We start from the raw sequence: 25,426 nt of genomic DNA on the forward strand, positions 1-25,426 counted from the left end.
CAATTCCAACTATAGAATGGAAAGACACAATATGGACAATTGTCACTATATGGAATCTATGACATATCCATTTAGGAGCTATAACCTTTCTTCTAAATCAAAATCACAAAACTGGAATCTAGAAAGCTTAGGATTTCAACAGTAAGATCTTTAGAAATTATATTTTAGACAAAAGAAAAGTTCTGGCTCAATTATTCTGACAGCATAGCCAGGAATAAGGCTTGCTAGCTTAAATCAGGAATGCAGCATATATCCTGCTGTTGCAGTAGAAATAACCTAATTTGCGTGTACACTGCTGAAAAGAAAAAGGCTGTAAAGTGATGTCTAACTCTTTGAGTTTACAATTGCCTCCCTTAGGCAATAAATGCTTAGACAAGAGGATCCCTATTATGTCTAAGCATTCCATATCTTATTTGGATAAAAAAAAAAAAGAAGCTCTGATGTTAATAAATTAATTTTCAAAAGTCAGGACAAAAGCATACACTAAAGAGAGCATTTACTGCATGAAATTATATTACCAATCGAGCAATGGCTCTGAGAACTGAATGCTAACAAGGAAGTTCCTGATAATACTTCCAAGGGCTGAGCCCCCACCCCTAATGAATTTGAATTTGTAGGTTTAGATGAATGGGACCTCAATCACAATTAGCAAGTAATACTTATTTAAGGTGCTATCTTCCTATGGAGACAAAGCAGCCTTTTGTTTAGCACTGTGATTGCTTAATGCTTTCTGCTTTTATCTACAACAAAATGCTGAATGATCAGTTTTTTAAAAATTAATCAGAACAACCTTGTTCTAATGTAAAACATCCCATTTGGTTATGTTGAAGTGACAAATAACAACAAGAATAAATGTCCACAAGATCTACTTCCCAGCTATGATTCTAAGAGAATACTGCATGAACACAGTGCTAAGAATTTTGGCCCTGAAACTACTAGTATATTCCTGACAGTCTGATAAACTGCTCCACTTTTCAAAAACGTTACAGGGACGATTCCAGCTACAGCACACATGAAAGGACATTTTTACCGCTTTGTTTCTAATACACAATTGCCTTGCACACGCACATGTCCCCTCACTCTCTGACTTAAGATAAATGCCTTAGCTTACTATTGTTCAAAACCTTTAAAACCACATTCTGCACCGTCACTAAAACAGCTTAACATTGCATTCTAAAAGAACCCCAGATCACAGAGGTACAGATCTCTTACCTGGGAAACCCCCTTGGACCATTGCTGTACCAGTGCTCCCTTCAGGGTATCTGCATTCCTGATAAACATTCAATGCTGGAAGCAGCTCAAATCCTCACCACAGACTCTGTCCTCTTCTGTCGACCTTGGGCCTATTCCCCCCCACACCCGCCCTCAGATTTTATTCTCCTTCAAGACAAGTTGTCAATCTAGTTCTATCAAGAGAAGCAATCAAATAGGCTAATTTCCAGCTACCCCTCTAGCTAACAGTCACATCTGTCAAGTAGGTGAGCTGCCTGGGAAAGTCTGCCGGGAGAAGCAAAATCCCGGGTTTCCAACATCTGACCCTCGGATGCTTCACGCTGCCGGCTGAGGCACTCTGTTACCCTGCTCGCGTCAGGATGATAGCTCTATTCCAGAACAGGAGGCAATATAAACACAACCATTTATTTTGTGGCCAGCTTCAATGAATATCATTTTAATGACCCAGTTTTCCTGCTGAGAAATAGTTCATCACATTAGTTGCATCTTTCTAGTGCAGATTAAAAGAAACAGCAGTCGATTTTAGCCTGTCCGAAGTGAAGGGAATACTCATCAACTTGCTGTCTCCTACTGCTCACAGCACTGAATCATTTTTATAACAAAGAAACTGGTGAACCACATTGAACACCCATACCCCCTAGTGAGATTCATTTGTGTCTCAGTAACAATCTAAACATGCAGTAAAGATTCTATTTAAGCAGGCAAGTCTTCAAGTTAGCTTCTTGAGGCGGGGGGTGGGGAGAAATTACAGTTAAAAAAAAAAAAAACCCTAGAAGCATCAGAGTAATCACTAGAAAAATAGTTAAGTTTTCTCCAATTTCATTTAAAATGCTACATTGCATTGCCTATCCCACCCCAACCCCAGGAGACCTTATTAATATAATCATATAACCAACTGCAATTGCTTCAGAATTACCTAGCCATCACTAGAGTATCTGCTGACTATTCTTTATAAAGTGTAGAATAAGAAGTCATCTCTGTGATCACTGATCAAATGGATGAATAATATAAAGTCAAGAACACCTGAACATAATTTAAATGCTTCTCAAGAGATCTTCATACATTTCTTTGCTTATAGTTCCAATAAAGGTATCCAAATTAGTTCAAGGACTCAAGCTTTGGAATTTCTTAGAATAAAAATTGACTAATATAGGAAGCAAAGTGTACCAGTCTCCAGTTACAGGGCTAGAATAAGAATTCTACTTAAGAATTTACTTAATGATGAAGAAAAGGCTCCAGAAAAGGATAATTAGGAAATGAGAAAAAGAATTCATAGAAAACTGAAATCTTAAATTTTAGCTTTTCTATCTTAGTATTTTCCCTCCTACTTTGCAGTGTTAGAAACAAAAAACAAAACTGGAGAAAAAAATTCATATATTTAGCAAAATGAACATGGAGTTACCACTAGAAGCCATTAATGAATGCTGTTTGCTTATATAAGGTGAATATTCTTAAGATTCTTTAAGTCCTTGGTAATAATTGCTGTTGATTGTAGTGACATCTATTGGCAAGGTAGAGATCAACTGCAGAGTCCACAAAAAAAAAAAACAAACAAACAAAATTTTTAAAACAAAATAATGACTAGTTGCTCAACAAGTCTTCATTAATCATGAGTGTGTGTGTGTGTGTGTGTGTGTGTGTGTGTGTGTACTAGTCGCTCAGTCATGTCTAACTTTGCAACCCCATGAACTGTAGCTCACCAGGCTCCTCTGTCCATGAAATTCTCCAAGGCACAAATATTGGAATGGGTAGCCATTCCCTTCTCCAGGGGATCTCCCTTCATGTTAAAAATTAGCATGGTAAACACAGGAAGTCTCTGAAGGGAAAGGCTAAATGTGGTCCTGAAACGAGACCTAGATTCCAGTACTGATCTCAACAATAACTAATTCTGTGACTTGGGGTAAATTAATTGGTCTGAGTCTTAGACTAAAATTAGTCAGACCAGTTAAACTTGATGATTCTTAAATCCCATCACCACCGAGGAACCCATTGATTCAGATACTTTAATTCCCTTCTTTTTTTTTTTTAAATTCCTTCTTTAAAGTAATTGGCTATTTGATTGCTTTCCTCCTTTAACAGAGATGTTTTAATAATAAGTTTTAACTATCCTTTACAGGAGTAGTTCTATAGTATAAGATGATGTTTAACTTGGAAATAATTTTAAAAGCTTTATTTAGCATAACTTTTACAACATAAAATTCACTCACACACACAACTCAGTGATTTATAGAAAACTTAAAGAGCTGGTCAACCATCACCACAATCCAGGTTAAGAACATTTCAACTGAAAAACTCCTTCAATTCCTACTCAAATTTAGGCAACCACTAACTTCCTTTCTATCTCTAAAAATTTGTTTCTCACAAACACTTTACTTTATTTAAATGTATGTACTACAAATAAATGTATATACTTTATATAAACATATGTATTACAGTATATAGTCTTCTGCATCAGGCTTCCTTTACTTGGGATAATGAGCATGTAATCAGTATTTTGCCCCTTTTTATTACTGAAGAGTATTATTCTACTATATGGATACATAACATTTTGTTTATCCATTCACCAGTTGACAGACATTTGGCCACTTGCAGCTTTTGGCTACTATGAATAATGCTGCTATGAACTTTCATGCAGGAGTCTTTGTGTGGACATATGTTTTCACTTCTTTTAAAGGTATATGCCTAGAAGTAGAATTGCTGGGTTCTATGGTAAACGTTTTAAGAAAGTACCAAACCATTTTCCAAAGTGGCCATATTAATTTACATTTCCACCAGAAGTGTACGAGGGTTCTAGATGTATGTTTATTTTTTTAGCTAAAATCATTCTAGTGGATGTGCAGTGGTTTAATCTGCATTTCCCCAATAAATTAATGACGTTGAGCACCTTTTTGAGTGTTTATTAGCCATTTTTATATCTTCTTTGGTGAAATGTCATTTAAGTTTTGCCTATTTTTTAAAATCAGGTTGCTTGTTTGCTTATTATTGAACTGTAAAGATGAAATGCTTTTCTTCCAAATAAACATATCTTGTTATCCGAAATTCAAGTGGATCAAATAAAGTGAATAGTAGAAGCTTCTTCTCAAAACTCCCCTCTCAAAACAGTTTGCCCTTCATGCTTCTGAACTTTTTTCAATGAAAAAAATACTTGAGATTCTATAAAGTTCAGCTTGGACCTTAGAATCTGACTGAAATCTGCGATTTGGCTTTGCTTCTAGGAGGCCAAAGACCACTTGGATATCATTCAGGCACCTCTGAACCAGGGCAAGATTCAATGACACTCAAGCAACATGGACTAACGATAAACAACTAAACCACGTATTAGTGGCAGTGATTCAAACAAAGCTGACGTTTCTATTCATGTTATTATCTAAATTAGCATCCTTGATACAACATGGAATGAAATTTTTCTTTCTGTCCTTGATACATTGAAATTTCATCAGCTTACTGAAGTATAAATGCTTACAAGAGTAAAATACTACTAGTAATTAGAGATAAGAATAAAAGCTGAGTTTTACATTAAAATTATTAAAGTTTTTAAAGGTTAAGTACATCAATATATTGCCAGTTATATGAATATTGAGAACTAACACTACAAAGAACATTATAACCTTTGTGAATCAATATATGTTGATTTCATTGATTTTTTTTTTAACATTTAAAAACAACTACAAAGCACAAAAATAGAGATTAAATCATGTCATAAACTTTGTAGGACTGTTCAGCAAACTAGCATGCACATTAAGGAAAGTAATCTTTAAAAGCCATATTTTTAGCTTTTGAATTCTACTTGGGCCATGAATTTTAAAAACTTTATTTCAGAACAGTTGATTTACAACATTAGAGTAGTTTCATGTGTACAATGCAGTAATTCAGTATCTTTATAGAATATCCTCCATTTAAAGTTAACATGAGGAATACTCCATTGTGTATGTGTACCACAGCTTTCTTATCCATTCGTCTGCTGATGGACATCTAGGTTGCTTCCATGTCCTGGCTATTATAAACAGTGTTGCAATGAACATTGGGGTAAACGTGTCTCTTTCAATTCTGGTTTCCTCGGCGTGTATGCCCAACAGTGGGATTGCTGGGTCGTATGGCAGTTCTATTTCCAGTTTTTTAAGGAATCTCCACACTGTTCTCCATAGTGGCTGTACTAGTTTGCATTCCCACCAACAGTGTAAGAGGGTTCCCTTTTCTCCGCACCCTCTCCAGCATTTATTGCTTGTAGACTTTTGGATCGCAGCCATTCTGACTGGCGTGAAATGGTACCTTATGGAGGTCTTGATTTGCATTTCTCTGATAATGAGTGATGTTGAGCATCTTTTCATGTGTTTGTTAGCCATCTGTATGTCTTCTTTGGAGAAATGTCTGTTTAGTTCTTTGGCCCATTTTTTGATTGGGTCGTTTATTTTTCTGGAACTGAGCTGCAGGAGTTGCTTGTATATTGTGTTGTGAAAGTTGTGGTACATATACACAATGGAGTATTACTCAGCCATTAAAAAGAATACACTTGAATCAGTTCTAATGAGGTGGATGAAACTGGAGCCTATTATACAGAGTGAAGTAAGCCAGAAAGAAAAACACCAATACAGTATACTAACATATATATATGGAATTTAGAAAGACGGTAACGATAACCCTGTATGCGAGACAGCAAAAGAGCACAGATGTATAGAACAGTCTTTTGGACTCTGTGGAAGAGGGAGAGGGTGGGATGATTTGGGAGAATGGCATTGAAACATGCATGTTATCATTTGTGAAACAAATCACCAGTCCAGGTTCGATGCAGGATACAGGATGCTTGGGTCTGGTGCACTGGGATGACCCAGAGGGATGGTACAGGGAGGGAGGTGGAAGAGGGGTTCAGGATGGTGTGTCACCCATGGAGATTCATGTAGATGTATGGCAAAACCACTACAATATTGTAAAGCAATTAGCCTCCAATTAAAAAAAATAAATTTATATTAAAAAAATAAAGTTAATATGAAATACTGGCTATATTCCCTGTGCTGTACAATATATCCTTGAAACAACTTATTTATTTTATACCTCGTAGTTTGTACCTCTTAATTGCCTACCTTTATATTTCCTCTCCCCACTTCCTCTTCCCACTGCAACCAATAGTTATGTCTCTATAGTTGTGAGTCTCTTTTCTGTTTTGTTACGTTCATTCATCTTGGACCATGAATTTTTCTCAAAAAGATTTCCTGTGTATTCTTTCTACACTGGGAAGGATGAAATGAAAGTAAAATATCTAGCCCACAACACTGAAATTCCATGTGGATGAAAAACTATAAAATCATAAACAAATCTTTCTGTGATAATTCCACCTCTGGTCCAGGGAAAAATAAAGAATAAGATTGGGAAAATACACCACAAAAAAATGAATTAACCAAAGTATCCTTCTCTTCTAATCATCCCCCCGAGAGTAGAAGTAAAACAGTATCACAGTATTCAATTGATTAAGGAACTTTGGGTAGGAGACAGTGCTAATAAAGTACTGTTCCTACATGATAAAGTTAAATTTCAAAAAACTGACTTCTAAAATTTTTAAAAATTAAATAATAATAACTTTTGGATAAAAATTAGAAGAATTGATGCTTTTGAACTGTGGTGTTGGAGAAGACTCTTGAGAGTCCCTTGGACTGCAAGGAGATCCAACCAGTCCATCCTAAAGGAGATCAGTCCTGGGTGTTCATTGGAAGGACTGATGTTGAAGCTGAAACTCCAATACTTTGGCCACTTGACGTGAAGAGTTGACTCATTGGAAAAGATCCTGATGCTGGGAAAGATTGAGGGCAGGAGGAGAAGGGGACGACAGAGGATGAGATGGTTGGATGGCATCACTGACTCAATGGACATGGGTTTGGGTGGACTCCAGGAGTTGATGATGGACAGGGAGGCCTGGAGGGCTGCAGTTCCTGGGGTCGCAAAGAGTCGGACACGACTGAGCGACTGAACTGAACTGATGCCAGAATTTCATTCTGTCATGGCAATATTTGCAAACACTGGAGAATGTTGAATTATTACTGATAATAATAAAGAGTAGCAGCTAACATTCTAGTGTACTCATTATGTGTCACTTCCTATATGAGCACGTGACATACATCATTTCTTCTAGTCTCTCACAAGCTTCCAGTGAAAGGAGTACTATTATCATCCCTATAATACAATAAGAAAACTAAGGGAAAGATATGCAACTTGTTCCAGGTCAAATGGCTAGAAATGCTTAGAGATTAACTGACTAAAGAATATAAGGTGTATTAATTTCATAAACTATACATTGATCTAATTGCTACTAGTGAAAAATACAGCAGTAAACCTCTTTGTATGGATACACACACACACACATACATTTACACATACATGTATAAGGGCAACAAATTCCTTAGGATATATCACTGGAAATTGAGATAGTCAAACAATATGCACATTTAAATAATTTACATGTGCTGCCAAATGTCTCTAGAAAGAGGTACATGAATTCATAATCCCATCAACAGTATACAGAACTCTCTTTTTCCACAATCTCTCCAACAATGAGCAACACTAATTTTTAAAATATAAAGTAATCTGATGGTCAAAAAAATCTGATTTTTATTAATTTACATATCTCTCACTTTTAATGATGCTGAACAGAATTTTTGTATTTGTTGTTCAAATCTATTACATGATCTCTGATATATGCATATTTTTCCATTGTTGTACATGTCTTTTTCCTCTGAATATGTCAGTTCCTCGGTTCAGTTGCTCAATCATGTCTGACTCTGCAACCCCATGGACTGCAGCACACCAGGCCACCCTGTCCATCAAAAACTCCCGGAGCTTGCTCAAACTCATGTCCATCAAGTCGGTGATGACATCCAGCCATCTCATCCTCTGTCATCCCCTTCTCCTCCAGTCTTCAATTTTCCCAGCATCAGGATCTTTTCCAATGAGTCAGTTCCTCACATCAGGTGGACAAAGTATTGGAGTTTCAGTTTCAGCATCAAGCCTTCCAATGAATATTCAGAACTGATTTCCTTGATGATTGACCGGTTTGATCTCCTTGCAGTCCAAGGGACTCGCAAGAGTCTTCTCCAGCACCACAGTTCAAAGGCATCAATTCTTCGGCGCTCAGCTTTCTTCACCATCCAACTCTCACACCCATACATGACTACTTGAAAAACCATAGCCTTGACTAGATGGACCTTTGTTGGCAAAGTAATATCTCTGCTTTTTAATGTGCCATCTAGGTTGGTCATAGTGTTTCTTCCAAGGAGCAAGCGTCTTTTAATTTCATGGCTGCAGTCACCATCTGCAGTGATTTTGGAGCCCCCAAAAATAAAGTCAGTACTATTTCCATTGTTTCCCCATCTATTTGCCATGAAGTGATAGGACCAGATGCCATGATCTTCATTTTTTGAATACTGAGTTTTAAACCAGCTTTTTCACTCTCCTCTTTCACTTTCATCAAGAGGCTCTTTAGTTCTTTGCTTTCTGCCATAAGGGTAGTATCATCTGCATATCTGAGGTTCATGATATTTCTCCTGGTAATCTTAATTCCAGCTTGTGCTATAATCCAGCCTGGCATTTTACATGATGTACTCTGCATATAAGTTAAATAAGCAGGGTGACAATATACAGCCTTGACATACTCCTTTCCAAATTTGGAACCAGTCTGTTATTCCATGTCCGGTTCTAACTGTTGCTTCTTGACCTGCATACAGATTTCTCAGGAGGCAGGCAACATTGTCTGTTATTTCCATCTCTTGAAGAATTTTCCACTTTGTTATGATCCACACAATCAAAGGTTTGGGCATAGTCAATAAAGCAGAAGTAGATGTTTTTCCGGAACTCTCTTGCTTTTTCCATGATCCAACAGATGTTGGCAATTTGATCTCTGGTTCCTCTGCCTTTTCTAAATCCAGCTTGAACATCTGAAAGTTCATGTTTCACATACTGTTGAAGGCTGGCCTGGAAAATTTTGAGCATCACTTTGCTAGCATGTGAGATGAGTCCAATTGTGTGGTACTTTGAACATACTTTGGTATTGCCCTTCTTTGGGATTGGAATGAAATTTGACCTTTTCCAGTCCTGTGGCCACTGCTGAGTTTTCCAAATTTGCTGGCATACTGAGGGCAGCACTTTCACAGCATCACCTTTTAGGATTTGAAATAGCTCAACTGGATTCATTCACCTACACTAGCTTTGTTATAGTGATGCTTCCTAAGGCCCACTTGACTTCGCATTCCAGGATGTCTGGCTCTAGGTGAGTGATCACACCATCGTGGTTATCTGGGTCTAAGATCTTTTTTGTATAGGTCTGTATATTTTTGCCACCTCTTCTTAATATCTTCTGCTTCTGTTAAGTGCATAGCATTTCTGTCCTTTATTGTGCCCATCTTTGCATGAAATGTTCCCTTGGTATCTCTGATTTTCTTGAAGAGATCTCTAGTCTTTCCCATTCTATTATTTTCCTCTATTTCTTTGCACTGATCAGTTAGGAAGGCTTTCTCATCTCTCCTTGCTATTGTCTGGAACTCTGCATTCAGATGGGTATATCTTTCCTTTTCTCCTTTACCTTTGCATGCATGCTTGCTCAGTCGCTTCAGTCGTGTCCAACTCTGCGTGACCCTATGGACATCAGCCCACCAGGCTCCTCTGTCCACAGGATTCTCTAGGCAAGAATACTGGGTTGCCATTTCCTGCTCCAACGTATGCATGCATGCTCAGTCACTTCAGTCACGTCTGACTCTGTGCAACCCCACGGACACCAGCCTACCAGGCTCCTCTGTCCACGGGATTCTCCAGGCAAGAATACTGGAGTAGGTTGCCATACCTTTAGCTGAATATATATGTATTCAAAAATATGTGTATACATTTTATGTTTTTAATTTTTCTGTAAGCCAACTCATCATTATCTTTTACTGTGCTGATATAATAAATCAAAAGACGTTAACCTGTACCAAGAGTGTATCTTTTAAAAATCTTAGACTTTTATAATATTTTTATGATTTCAGTTTTCAGACGTACATGATTCTTTTGGAATTCACTTATAATTTTGGTGAGAAGTGAATATCTGCATATTTTCTCCCCAAATGATTATCTAACCCATTGTTTATAGACCAATTTATCCTATTTCTAGTATTTCAAAAATCATTTTATATTCTAAATTCTGAATAGACTCTAGGTCTATTATAGATCATTTCTAATACAAATACTAAACTGCTTTAATAACTAGTTCTACACAATATTTCTAATCAACAGTGCTACTGGTATCCTATGCAGGGTAATTCTTTGCTGTACAAGATTATCCCATACATACAACATAGTGCCTTTGGCACCCAACTAACAAGTAACAGTAGAATAGCCTATCCATTGAGACCAGGGACACTTGGCAATGTATAAATACAGTTTTGGTTGTCACAATTGGAGTGGGAGGGAGAGGCTACTGGCATCTAGTGAGTAGAGACCAAGGATACTGTTAAGCATCCTATAATGCAAAGGTCAGTCCTCCACAATAAAGAATTAAAGTCCAAATGTCAGTAGTCCAGGGTTGAGAAAAACTATTCAGACAGCCAAAAACTCTCTCACTCATTTCTAAAGCTCCAGGTTGAGTTTGAAAGCAATCAGTTAAGAATATATTCAGATACTAGGGAAGTGCATAGCCCCATCCTCTCAAGTTTTCTTTTCCAAAATCACTTAGCATTTCATTTCTAAGTCAATGTTCAATAAAGTTTTCATATTTTAAAAAGCCTGTATACACTTAGTGTGTGTGTGTGTGCATGTTCAGTCACGTTCAACTCTTTGTGACCTCCGTGGACTGTAGCTCTCCAGGTACCTCTGGCCATGGAATTCTCCAGGCAAGACTACTGGAGTGGGTAGCCACTCCCTTCTCCAAGGGATTTTCCTCACCCAGGGATCAGACTGCATTTCCTGTGGCTCCTTCATTGGCAGGAGGATTCTTTACCACTACCAATGCCTGGGAAGCCCCATATACACTTAATTAGATTCAAATCACTTTATATTGGTTTCAAGATTTTCACTAACACCAAATGATGCCTATTTAGAAGTGTGTGTGAGTGTGTGTGTGTGTACAGATGACTATTTCTGTGAATCTGTACACATTTTTCTTGAGAGTGAGTGGGTTTATAGTTTTTATCACACTGCCAAACAGTAAATAGGGAGAAGGCAATGGCACCCCACTCCAGTACTCTTGCCTGGAAAATCCCATGGATGGAGGAGCCTGGTAGGCTCCAGTCCATGGGGTCGCTAAGAGTCGGGCAGGACTGAGCGACTTCACTATCACTTTTCACTTTCATGCACTGGAGAAGGAAATGGCAACCCACTCCAGTGTTCTTGCCTGGAGAATCCCAGGGACGGAGGAGCCTGGTGGGCTGCCGTCTATGGGGTCACACAGAGTCGGACACGACTGAAGCTTCTTAGCAGCAACTGAAGCGACTTAGCAGCAACAGCAGCAAACAGTAAATAACTCAAAAAGTTATGGAACATTGAAATGATCTGCATTTATAAATATATTATTAATGGATTTTTTTAAGTTTTTCTGTTATTTCTATTAGGAAAGTTCTCATATTTTCTAAGTAGATAATACTGATTAGAAGATTTTTTTCATATTTACAGTTAATATATAGCCCGACATACTGTTGTAAAAAGATTATTTTAGTTGTTGAGTTTTTGAGATTGACAACTATATTATTATTTGTGAATAACTGTTAAAACAGTTAACAGTGATTTTAGTATGAAACTAAAAGCTACTATATAGGACATTTTCAGTAGATACATTGTATGATAATGTGGATTATATCTCAATAAAGTTGTTTTTTTAAAAAGCCATCCCCTCTAAACTTATACATAGTCTGATTCTGAGTGATCTGGTAATAAATCACATTTCAGAGGGTCTTAGCTAGTATCCAATCCTTAAAAACAACTGACATGAAAATAAGAACTAAAGTAAAACACAAAATGCAAGGTATTGGTAATCTAATTTTTATTTGTGTGGTGTGGATCACAGGCTAACTTTATTGCACTTCATATTCCAAATATATTCCTTATACTCAATATTACATTATGACATGTAATGGGGGGAGGGAATCTGAGCAAAATGCTATAATGATGTATCAGACTCATAGTTAAACCAAATCCTTACTGAGGGGGAAAAAAATGTGGAAAAACTCCTCAGAAGAGTATGCTATTCTGGAATTAAGGGATAAAGAAGGGGCTTTAAAAGGTCTTTAGCAGGAGGTTCTATTCAAATCTTTGTTATATCACTTAAAAGCAAGGTGTCAGACAAGTCAATTACATTCTGAATTCCTAGGACTTCATATGCATCAAGAGACAGGTCAATTGTAAGATTCTCATTGCTTCATTCTCTTATATTACAAAAAGTCATTCCAAATCTTCTGCTGCCTGCAGTTTAAAACTGTAATTGAAAGACTGAATGCCACCAGGTTAGAATGACCCAAGTGATATAAAAGCATTTATATTCTGTGATTGAAAGTGAACAAAGCAGGACTTTGTGGAGACTGTGGCGCCTCTCCCTGAGGATCGGAACTTTTAGATAAAATAATGGGTGGCATATTGAGAAAGAGACATCAAGCTGCTCTGGACAGAATGCTCTGAAACCACACGGATGGTACAGTTCAGGAGAAAAGGTACCTCCAAAGCACTAGGAGCACACCTGGGTTTTCAGTGCACCCCATGGGACTATGTGAGTCACATACCTTCTTTCATTAATTTGCCAAAAAAAAATACAGGGATAAGTATTAGAATAAGGAGTCAGGAAAGATTTACCAAAGAATATAACATGCAGCTGAAATCAGCAGAAGAGATCACCTTTCAAAGGCTCTTCTGAGAATGCACTTAAAGAGTTAAAGACAATTTACGGCACATAGTAGGTACTTAATAAACTGTGGCTACTACCACATAGCCACTAAAATTGTGGCAATAAAAACACGAAGCTACAAGTATGAGGAGACTGAGAAAGAAGATTTATCTATATTTGCTGATTCATTTTCAGAAAGAAGGGCTTTCCTGCTGGCTCAGCTGGTAACGAATCTGCCTGCAATTCAGGAGACCTGGGTTCAATCCCTGGGTTGGAAAGATCCCCTAAAGAATGGAAGATCTACCTACTCCAGTATTCTGGCCTGGAGAATTTCATGGACTGTATAGTCCATGGGGTCGCAAAGAGTCGGACACGACTGAGAGACTTTCACTTTTCAGAAAGAAAGACAATAAAGTTATGACATCTTTCCAGTAGCCAACTGAAAATCTGGGTCAGGATATCAGAGCAAGGTTAAGGCCAGAAATAAAGACTGGAAAGTCATCACATGACAGTGAACTGAGTTATCATTTCATGCCCTCGATGATATTAAACCTCTGACAAGGCAATCTAAATAACTTTAAATTTAGGTATGAAACACTATACCATAAAGTAAAAAGTTCTGCACCACTGATACCTCCCTTTGACAGTCATGCAGGTTTGATAATGGTAGTTTTGTCAACAGGTAAGCATTTATGTGGAAATTGCCTCTTGATTAAAAAAAATAATTTTATTTATTTGTTGTTTTTAGCTGCATTAGGTCTTTGTCACTGTGTGGGCTTTGTTGTTTTTGGCTGTGTTAGGCCTTTGTCGCTTTGTGGGCTTTCCTCTAGTTGTGGAGAACGGGGGCTACTCTCTGGTTGCGGCATGCAGTCTTCTCATTGTGGTGGCTTCTCTTGTTATGGAGCACAGGCTCTAGGGCCTGTGGCTTTAGCAGTTGCAGCACATGGGCTCGGTGGTTGCGGTGCACAGGTTTAATTGCTCCAGGGCATGTGTGATCTTCCTGGATCAGAAACTGAACTTGTATTTCCTGAATTGGCATGGGGATTCTTAATCACTGAGCCACAAGGGAAGCCCTATTTCTTAATTTTGAACTGTTTCAAAACTCTTAATTAAAATTCAAAAAGTTCTTATTGCTAAGATGATTGTACGACATCTTATGGCAATTAGATACCAGAATGTCATATGTTCAACTATGTTTTAAAGAAGATGAGTGATCTATAATATAAATGCCTGTTATGTAACACACTCTCTATATAGGTATACTTGGGAGGTGTGAGGTTCAGGTCCAGACTCCTGCAAAAAAGTGAGTCACAGTTTGAGTCATTTTGGTTTCGCAGTGCATATAAAAGCTTTGTTGTTGTTCAGTCATGAAGTCATATCGGACTCTGCGACCTCGTGCACTATAACACGCCAGACTCCTCTATCCTCCACTATCTCCCGGAGTTTGTTCAAATTCATGTCCATTGAGTCAGTAATACTATCTAACCGTTTCATCCTCTGCCACCCACTTCTCCTTTTGCCTTCAGTCTTTCTCAGCACCAGGGTCTTCCAATGAGTCAGCTCTTCACATCAGGTGGCCAAAGTATTGGAGTTTAAGTTTCAACATCAATCCCTTCAATGAATATTCAGGGCTAATTTTCTTTGCAACTGACTGGTTTGATCTCCATGCTGTCCAAGGGACTCTCAAGAGTCTTCTCCAGCACACAATTTGAAAGCACCAATTCTGTGATACTCAGCCTTCTTTATGGTCCAACTCTCAATCCGTACAAGACTACAGGAAAACCATATCTTTGACTACACAGACCTTTGTTGGCAAAGTGATGTCTCTGCTTTTTAATATGCTGTCTAGGTTGGTCATAACTTTCCTTCCAAGGAGCAAGCATCTTTTATTTTCATGACTGCAGTCATGAACTGCAGTGATTTTGGAGCCCAAGAAAAGAAAGTCTGTCACTATTTCCATTGTTTCCCTATCCATCTGCCATGAAGTGATGGGACTGGATGCCATGATCTGCCACTACTTCTACATTTTCCCCTTCTATTTGCCATGAAGTGATAAAAGCTATGTTTATACTATAATCTACTAAGTATATGATAACATTATGTCTAAAAAACAATGCATATACCATAATTTAAAAACACATAATTGCTTTAAAAAAATGCTAAACATCATCTGATAAAGCAGGTTGCCACAAACCTTCAAAAATATCCAGCAAAACACAATAAAAGGAGGTATGCCTGTATTGGTTGAAACACTGAATTCTCACAACAACCTGAACAATAATTACTTTGTTTATTTTACTAAACATCCCCAGCAATACTATGTTGCTAAATTCAAGGGTTATTACTCTGTCTCCAGCCTCCTCAGCCTCTCAGAATCCTTCCACAGTTGACCAAGGAGGTTCAGTGACATAACCCTTCTTTAAACACATTCTCTTAAACTAATTTTATAATCTGAGAGTGTTCTTATGTTTGGATGCTCTTATGCTGGGCAAGTGCTGGACTCCCTTCTTGCTGCTGTCTATACACGTTCCACTACCTCACCGGTTCCCATGAGTTCAATACCATCCAGATCAGCAGTTTTCAGAATGTGGGCCCTGAGTCAGAAGTATTAACATTACCTAGAAATGTAAATTATTGGGTGCTTCCAGGTGCGAAGAATTAGAAACTGGGGGTAGGGAATTAGTGTTTGAACAACTTCCAACAGGTGCTTCTGATGCAAGCCCAAGTTTGAAAACCACAGATCCAGATGTGTGCTTTTCATTCTCCAGGTTGTGACCCATTAGTCGATCAAGAAATAAACTGAGATGCAAATGCATTTTAAAAACTGAAATAGAACCATATACAGGAAATTCCCTGGTGGTCCAGTGGTTAAAATTCAGCCCTTCCACTGCTGTGGGCCAGTTTCAAGCCCTGGTCAGGGAACTAAGGCTGTGCAAACCATGCAGCAGGGCCAAAAAAAAAGTAGTACAGAAAAAAGTTCTTCATATGTTATAAAGGTAACCAATATTTCATGAAACCCTTGTTTTAATTATATATGCATATTAGTGTGTTTGCATGTGTGTATGTGCACATCTATATTTGGTTGTTAAATGTGTTATTGAGAATCACAGTTTTGGGGGAAAAAAAAAAAACTGATCAATATGATGACTAAAAAGCCAGCTCTTTGGTCCTTTTTGCCATTTAGGTCTTACCTTGCTTGGACTTCCCACTTCACTTAATTTTGCTTCCTCCAAGGGATTTATTTTCAAACTACCTTGTTTATTTGGTGTTTATAGTACAAGCTGGAATCAAGACTGCTGGGAGAAATATCAATAACCTCAGATATGCAGATGATACCACCCTTATGGCAGAAAGTGAAGAGGAACTCAAAAGCCTCTTGATGAAAGTGAAAGAGGAGAGTGAAAAAGTTGGCTTAAAGCTCAACATTCAGAAAACGAAGATCATGGCATCCGGTCCCACCACTTCATGGGAAATAGATGGGGAAACAGTGCAAACAGTGTCAGACTTTATTTTTCTGGGCTCCAAAATCACTGCAGATGGTGACTGCAGCCATGAAATTAAAAGACGCTTACTCCCTGGAATGAAAGTTATGACCAACCTAGATAGCATATTCAAAAGCAGAGACATTACTTTGCCAACAAAGGTTGATCTAGTCAAGGCTATGGTTTTTCCTGTGGTCATGTATGGATGTGAGAGTTGGACTGTGAAGAAAGCTGAGCACCGAAGAATTGATGCTTTTGAACTGTGGTGTTAGAGAAGACTCTTGAGAGTCCCTTGGACTTCAAGGAGATCCAACCAGTCCATTCTGAAGGAGATCAGCCCTGGGATTTCTTTGCAAGGAATGATGCTAAAGCTGAAACTCCAGTACTTTGGCCACCTCATGCGAAGAGCTGACTCATTGGAAATGACTCTGATGCTGGGAGGGATTGGGGGCAAGAGGAGAAGGGGACGACAGAGGATGAGATGGCTGGATGGCATCACTGACTCGATGGATGGGAGTCTGAGTGAACTCCGGGAGTTGGTGATGGACAGGGAGGCCTGGCGTGCTGCGATTCATGGGGTCTCAAAGAGTCAGACATGACTGAGCGACTGATCTGATCTGATCTAATCTGATAGTACTTTTATTGTTTATAAGCTTTTTGCCTGTCTAGAATATAAGCCAGTAAGAGTAGAAATCTTGTTCCCTGCTGTGTTGCCGACACCTAAGACAGTGTCCACCCACCTAAAATACCTACTCAGTAAGTATCACTTGACTGGATAAACTTTATAGATGAGTAACTTACCAAAGCTGACTTAAGTTAGATTAAACTACATTTTCACCATTGTAAAAAGAAATGCTTAGTGTGGGGACAATAAGAATCTGATAAAACAGTGAACTAATTTACTGTTAATTTTTGGACAGATGAGCAAAGCAGTCATTTAATAAGAGTTAAGGAACAAATAAAAACTCACAGGATCCATATCAAGAAGAAATTCAGGAAAGCTAGAGGCTTTAAGTTCACATACATTTTATTTTATTTTTTTTTATTTTCAATAGTAATATTGGCTTTATTTCTTTTTTTTATTATAGCTTTTTTTAATTTTATTTTATTTTTAAACTTTACAATATTGTATTAGTTTTGCCAAATATTGAAATGAATCCGCCACAGGTATACCTGTGTTCCCCATCCTGAACCCTCCTCCCTCCTCCCTCTCCATACCCTCCCTCTGGGTCTTCCCAGTGCACCAGCCCCAAGCATGCAGTATCATGCATTGAACCTGGACTGGCGACTCATTTCATACATGATATTATACATGTTTCAATTCCATTCTCCCAAATCTCCCCACCCTCTCCCTCTCCCACAGAGTCCATAAGACTGATCTATACATCAGTGTCTCTTTTGCTGTCTTGTACACAGGGTTATTGTTACCATCTTTCTAAATTCCATATATATGCGTTAGTATACTGTATTGGTGTTTTTCTTTCTGGCTTACTTCACTCTGTATAATAGGTTCCAGTTTCATCCACCTCATTAGAATTGATTCAAATGTATTCTTTTAATGGCTGAGTAATACTCCATTGTGTATACGTACCAAAGCTTTCTTATCCATTCATCTGCTGATGGGCATCTAGGTTGCTTCCATGTCCTGGCTATTATAAACAGTGCTGCGATGAACATTGGGGTACACGTGTCTCTTTCCCTTCTGGTTTCCTCAGTGTGTATGCCCAGCAGTGGGATTGCTGGATCATAAGGCAGTTCTATTTCCAGTTTTTTAAGGAATCTCCACACTGTTCTCCATAGTGTCTGTACTAGTTTGCATACCCACCAACAGTGCAAAAGGGTTCCCTTTTCTCCACACCCTCTCCAGCATTTATTGCTTGTAGACTTTTGGATCGCAGCCATTCTGACTGGCATGAAATGGTACCTCATAGTGGTTTTGATTTGCATTTCTCTGATAATGAGTGATGTTGAGCATCTTTTCATGTGTTTGTTAGCCATCTGTATGTCTTCTTTGGAGAAATGTCTGTTTAGTTCTTTGGCCCATTTTTTGATTGGGTCATTCATTTTTCTGGAGTTGAGCTGTAGGAGTTGCTTGTATATTTTTGAGATTAGTTGTTTGTCAGTTGCTTCATTTGCTATTATTTTCTCCCATTCTGAAGGCTGCCTTTTCACCTTGCTAATAGTTTCCTTTATTGTGCAGAAGCTTTTAAGTTTAATTAGGTCCCATTTGTTTATTTTTGCTTTTATTTCCAATATTCTGGGAGGTGGGTTATAGAGGATCCTGCTGTGATGTATGTCAGAGAGTGTTTTGCCTATGTTCTCCTCTAGGAGTTTTATAGTTTCTGTTCTTATGTTGAGATCTTTAATCCATTTTGAGTTTATTTTTGTGTATGGTGTTAGAAAGTGTTCTAGTTTCATTCTTTTACAAGTGGTTGACCAGTTTTCCCAGCACCACTTGTTAAAGAGATTGTCTTTAATCCATTGTATATTCTTGCCTCCTTTGTCAAAGATAAGGTGTCCATATGTGCGTGGATTTATCTCTGGGCTTTCTATTTTGTTCCATTGATCAATATTTCTGTCTTTGTGCCAGTACCATACTGTCTTGATAACTGTGGCTTTGCAATAGAGCCTGAAGTCAGGTAGGTTAATTCCTCCAGTTCCATTCTTCTTTCTCAAGATAGCTTTGGCTATTTGAGGTTTTTTGTGTTTCCATACAAATTGTGAAATTATTTGTTCTAGCTCTGTGAAGAATACCGTTGGTAGCTTGATAGGGATTGCATTGAATCTATAAATTGCTTTGGGTAGTATACTCATTTTCACTATATTGATTCTTCCAATCCATGAACATGGTATATTTCTCCATCTATTAGTGTCCTCTTTGATTTCTTTCACCAGTGTTTTATACTTTTCTATATATAGGTCTTTAGTTTCTTTAGGTAGATATATTCCTAAGTATTTTATTCTTTCCGTTGCAATGGTGAATGGAATTGTTTCCTTAATTTCTCTTTCTGTTTTCTCATTATTAGTGTATAGGAATGCAAGGGATTTCTGTGTGTTGATTTTACATCGTGCAACTTTACCATAATCATTGATTAGTTCTAGTAATTTTCTGGTGGAGTCTTTAGGGTTTTCGATGTAGAGGATCATGTCATCTGCAAATAGTGAGAGTTTTACTTCTTCTTTTCCAATTTGGATTCCTTTTATTTCTTTTTCTGCTCTGATTGCTGTGGCCAAAACTTCCAAAACTATGTTGAATAGTAATGGTGAAAGTGGGCACCCTTGTCTTGTTCCTGACTTTAGAGGAAATGCTCATTGAGGATAATGTTTGCTGTGGGTTTGTCATATATAGCTTTGATTATGTTGAGGTATGTTCCTTCTATTCCTGCTTTCTGGAGAGTTTTGATCGTAAATGGATGTTGAATTTTGTCAAAGGCTTTCTCTGCATCTATTGAGATAATCATATGGTTTTTATTTTTCAATTTGTTAATGTGGTGTATTACATTGATTGATTTGCGGATACTGAAGAATCCTTGCATCCCTGGGATAAAGCCCACTTGGTCATGGTGTATGATCTTTTTAATGTGTTGTTGGATTCTGATTGCTAGAATTTTGTTAGCAACTAGAAAAGGAAGAAATGATGAACCCTAGGGTTAGTAGAAGGAAAGAAATCTTAAAAATTAGGGCAGAAATAAATGCAAAAGAAACAAGAGAGACCATAGCAAAAATCAACAAAGCCAAAAGCTGGTTCTTTGAAAGGATAAATAAAATTGACAAACCATTAGCCAGACTCATCAAAAAACAAAGGGAGAAAAATCAAATCAATAAAATTAGAAATGAAAATGGAGAGATCACAACAGACAACACAGAAATACAAAGGATCGTAAGAGACTACTATCAACAATTATATGCCAATAAAATGGACAACGTGGAAGAAATGGACAAATTCTTAGAAAAGTACAACTTTCCAAAACTGAACCAGGGAGAAATAGAAAATCTTAGCAGACCCATCACAAGCACGGAAATTGAAACTGTAATCAAAAATCTTCCAGCAAACAAAAGCCCAGGTCCAGACGGTTTCACAGCTGAATTCACATACATTTTAAATGTGAACTATGTCATGACTCCATACAGTTCAAACCCTTCTACAGAAAATTAAAAGTAAATTCAATGGGAAGGAAATGTACACTGAGAAGGAAAAAACCAAGGAGCAAAATGAATGAAAGTCATATTCACAGCTGGAGAAACTTGTGAAAATCAAATTTGCTGGAGAATCTGTGAAATGTCATAGTTAAAAGATGACTTTGTTATTAGGAGTCTATATCTGCATTCAGTGTTTGGAGTAGGAAATGGCAACCTACTCCAGTATTCTTGCCTGGAAAACTCCATGGATAGAAGAGCCTGGCAGGCTACAGTCCATGGGGTCACAAAGAATTGGACATGACTGAGCAACTGAACACACACGCACACATAGTGAACACCACTTTGACACCACTAGACAGACAGAGCTGTTCCAAGACCACATGTACATGCGTATTCACAGCACACACTCACAGTGTTAGTGGGGTTCAGGAGGGGCAGTGATTTACACTGAATGTGTGCTCAGTCACCAACATTCCCAACCCAGGGATCAAACCTGCATCTCCTGTCTCCTGCATTGGCAGGCAGATTCTTTACCACTGGGCCACCCCCAATCATGCTGTTCCTATTTCTGGGATACTAACATTTTAATTAATGGGAAGAATAGATGATAGACTGTACCAGCTCTGGAGTCAGAGTGCCTGGGTTTAAATTCCATTTCCACTATTTATTAGCTGTGTAATTTTTGACATAGTTCTTAATTTCTCTGAGCCTATTTCTTTATTTGTATATTTAGAGACCTCACAAAATTATTATGTTGACTGAGTTAATAATACTTATGAAGACCTGGCACATGGTAAAGTGGAGTATTTACTAGGTATCACAATCCTTATACTGTTCTTTCATTGTTTTCTCCTCTAATGCTCACAGCAATATTACGAGACAGGTTATTATAAGATATCCCCTCTTCTCCATATACATGAGAAAGTGAAAAGCCATGAAAAGGTTAAGAAACTTGTTCATGAATTCACAACTAAGTGAATAGGGTTAGAATGTAATCTTAGTCATATGCTTAAACCAGGTTTCCTAACAATCAAGCAAATATGGGCCTTCTAGTAACCCAGAAACTATGAATAATCAACAAGCTACCTCCACTCTGCTGCAGCTTCCGTAATATCTATTATCAAAACAAAGGGTTACATTACACAAGTGCACACATACATCAGTTGTATCCATTATGTGCTGTGCTTTCAAAGAGGTTGAGAACCAAGGCGCTGCACTATTGTTAAATTTTGTTTCCATGTCTTTGTATTCTCCATTCAAGGTGGATTACCCCACTGAGAAAAAAGCAGCAAAGTTTCATTTATCTCACAGCAGACTCACTTAGCACTGTTAGTGAAAAACAGTTGGTTTTCAACAAAGATAGTCAAATAAATGAAAATGCACAAGAAAGTGTTCTATAAAATCACAAAGTACAAAGCAAGTTTTTATAAAGTCAACCCAATTGTTTATTTATATTTATTTTTATATTTTATTTGTATATTTAGAAAATTATAAAGTTATGGTCAACTTTATAATACTTTTTGAAGATTCACAATATAAAAGGCTAACAGCCTTATCACTGTATTTTAATCCTCATCACAACCCCTATAAAACAGGTACTATTATTTTCATAGAAGAAGGAATACTTAAGGTCACACACTATGAAGTACTGGAGACCAAATTTTCACTCTTTCAATTTCTACATCAAACTCCTTTTCTATATAAGGAAAAATATTATTTTAAAGTATATAAATTCCAAAAACCGTTAAAGCCAACCGTGTAAATGCATAATCCTGTAGGTTTTAATATAGTCACAAATTGTGCAACCATCATCACAATCTAATTTTAGGGCATTTTCATCACTCCAAAACAAATTCTGTACACAACAGCAATGAGATCTAACTACATTTAGTTTACATGCATAAAAGGAATGTAAATGCTTTTGAATAAAGCCTCCTTTAAATATGTGTGAATGCATATTTGATGCAACTAATGCAAAAGGACATCATGAAATGACATCTAAAGGAGAAAATTATGACTTGGTGGGCCTTCTATAATTTTGCATTGTCAATAGCACCATTCATCTGGGCACAGCAAGTAATCAAGGTCTAACATCTACATTCAACTCTGATTACTGTTGGTCAAACTCCAATTTCAAGGACTTCTTAGCATTTCTATATTCACAACCAAATAATAAGACTAGCATGGACTGTAGATAAAAGTTTACCACCCAGTCGCCTTTGATATTCACTCTGTTATATTAATGTCAGAGGCGAAAGCTTAGGAAAATAAAGTCACAGAAGTTAGGAGATCTGAATTTTCTTTTTCAGCAAGATATGTTCATACACATTTTCTAAGAACCCACACCACTGTATTTGATAATTTCCAACAATCATTAAAGTATAATTTAATTTTATGCATCTATCCCAAACAATGAAAAGGAACTCACTGTTGGTAAATGCACATTCTTCTTCAGATTCATCACTGTCATCAGATGGAGCTCTATAAGGAGGAGGCAGTTTCATTGGCGGTGGAGCAGTTCCTCGCCTCTGAAGACGCAAAATTTGAGAGAAGAGTTAATTGCCTTTCTTCAACCTCTTCCTCAATGACAAACAGGATTAAAAGATAATCTGTAAATATTTTGACTGTATCCAACTTTCATCATATCACTAGGATTATAATTTTTTATTCTCTGTGTTGTTATGTAAAGTGACTCTGTGATGTAAACACACCAATACAGAAAACAGGAATTCAAAAGCACAACTTTTAAAACTGTTGACCTTCCCAGAAGCATGCATTCCTTTCTCCGGTGAGAAAACCAATTATATGTATCTTCTTTACACTGTTGAAAGTTAGTTTTCTTTGTTTCTGACCAAATAACTCAAATGAAAGACATATAAATAATGACTTAGATATAAAAATGACCCAATGTGTTAATCTGAAGATTATTTCAACTTTTTATTCAATTATAAAAGGTACAGATTCATTCTTTATAAAGCACTTGAAATACCAAGATTTTCTAACTGAAGAGGTATTCATCTATAATTTGTAAATAGTTAACACATATTTCAATGTTTTAAAAAGAGAGAGAGAAAAAGCTTTATGATGAATACCTTTTGTATTTCTGTATACGTATTCTTTACATTTACAAACCAAATGATACAGTACATCAATATTTGGTTTAAAGAGACTTAATTAAAGTAGACTTTATGATCATATTACCTTTATACAATGCAGACCTTTTCTTAAATGCTGGGAAAAATAAAACATGCCAAACTACGGAGAGATCCAAGCTGCTGGAAAGAATAGGAGCCGATATATCCAAGCTCCCCACAGATGCCAAAATAACTGAATTAAGATTTGTTTTGCTACAGGATTTCAATAAAGCACAATCAATTATGCTGTACAGTACAAAGCCACTAATGGCAGGATACACTTCAGTAAATGGACAATGACTGGTCCATTACAGAAAGCAGACATGTAATAAATTCCTCCAAAATAGAAAACACTATTTGGCATCCATAAGGAAAAACACACACTCAAATTTATTCAGGATAACATCTAATCAAAGGTCATTCTAAGTGAAAGACAAAGCTAAGAACAAGGATAGCTAGCTTTTAAAATAGTAGTAAAAGATATGAATTCTCTTTAATAGCACTTCAAAAAGTATATTTAAGGGGCAATTGTTTATATGACCTATTTATTTAACTTCTACCAACACGCTCACAAAGAATGTAGGATAAGCATATTCTGGGCTCCCTATGGTATGAATGTGGGTTGCCAGACGTCCAGGCAGCTTTCTACTGCATATGGGAGAAGAGTGTAGGCAGGTCCAGGCTCTCACTGTGGCAGCAAAGGCTGAAGCAAGGTATGCAAGGGAAGGCCAGGTGAACAGAACTTCTGTGAGGGTAGAGAAAAACACAGACCATAGGACATGCTCAGCTCTGAGAACAGCGTCCTTAACTGTTTGCTGAATGAGTAAATAACTGGTTGTCATTCATGTTGTTTCAGTTCTCTGACATATTAGCATTGAGAAAAATGACAATAACACAAACCGTTCTTGTTCAAGAGCATTGCATATTCAGGACTTCCCTGATGGTCCAAGGTTAAGAATCCACCTTGCAATGCAGGGAACATGGGTTCAATCCGTGGTCCAAGCACTAAGATCCTGCATGCCGTGGGAAAACTAAGCCTGCACACCACAACTGCTGAGTGCACACAGCAACCACTGAAGCCCTTCCCCTGAGCTCACGCTGCACAACAGGAGGAGCCACCACAAGGAGAAGCCCATGCACTGCCACCAGAGAGTAACCCCCTTTCGCCACAACTAGGAAAATCCCATGTGCGGCAACCAAGAGCTCATGAATTGCAACAAAGACCCAGTGCAGCCAAAAAAATAAATAAATTCTGTAAAAAGAGCATTGAGATTTCTTCTAGAAATGTAAGTTATTTTAACAAATGATTATAGTTGCGTTGCCTTCTAAGACATTAACAAGTTTAGTGTCTAAATTTGAATCTTATTTAAACATTTTTTTCAGCAAATATAAATACTCTCCAATTCTCTCTGAACCAGGATAACCACCTCTTTGGTTCCCATGTTAGCAATTTTAATAAACATCTGGCACTGTTACATTCTGCATAATTTCAAAGGTCAAGTTTCTTTTCTTTAATTTTATTAGTCAGTCTTGAAAGCCCCACTGATGTGTTCAAGTATACTCATCTTCCAGAACCAATGAACTGTGATGTCTGAGACATACAGTCCCACACA

General features: G+C 37.5%; 1 protein-coding gene across 4 annotated transcripts in view; it reads right to left on the minus strand.

Moving 5' to 3' along the window:
* PATJ (PATJ crumbs cell polarity complex component) overlaps nt 1–25,426 on the minus strand; it is a 382,417-nt gene that overhangs the window by 200,598 nt on the left and 156,393 nt on the right. For all 4 annotated transcript variants that reach the window (XM_025288586.3, XM_025288590.3, XM_025288587.3 and 1 more), the window contains exon 27: nt 23,108–23,207. In XM_025288586.3, the coding sequence (XP_025144371.3) occupies nt 23,108–23,207 (100 nt within the window). The remainder of the gene's footprint in view (nt 1–23,107; nt 23,208–25,426) is intronic.

The sequence above is a fragment of the Bubalus bubalis genome, chromosome 6 (genome assembly GCF_019923935.1).
Source record: "Bubalus bubalis isolate 160015118507 breed Murrah chromosome 6, NDDB_SH_1, whole genome shotgun sequence".
Taxonomy (NCBI): Eukaryota; Metazoa; Chordata; class Mammalia; order Artiodactyla; family Bovidae; genus Bubalus; species Bubalus bubalis.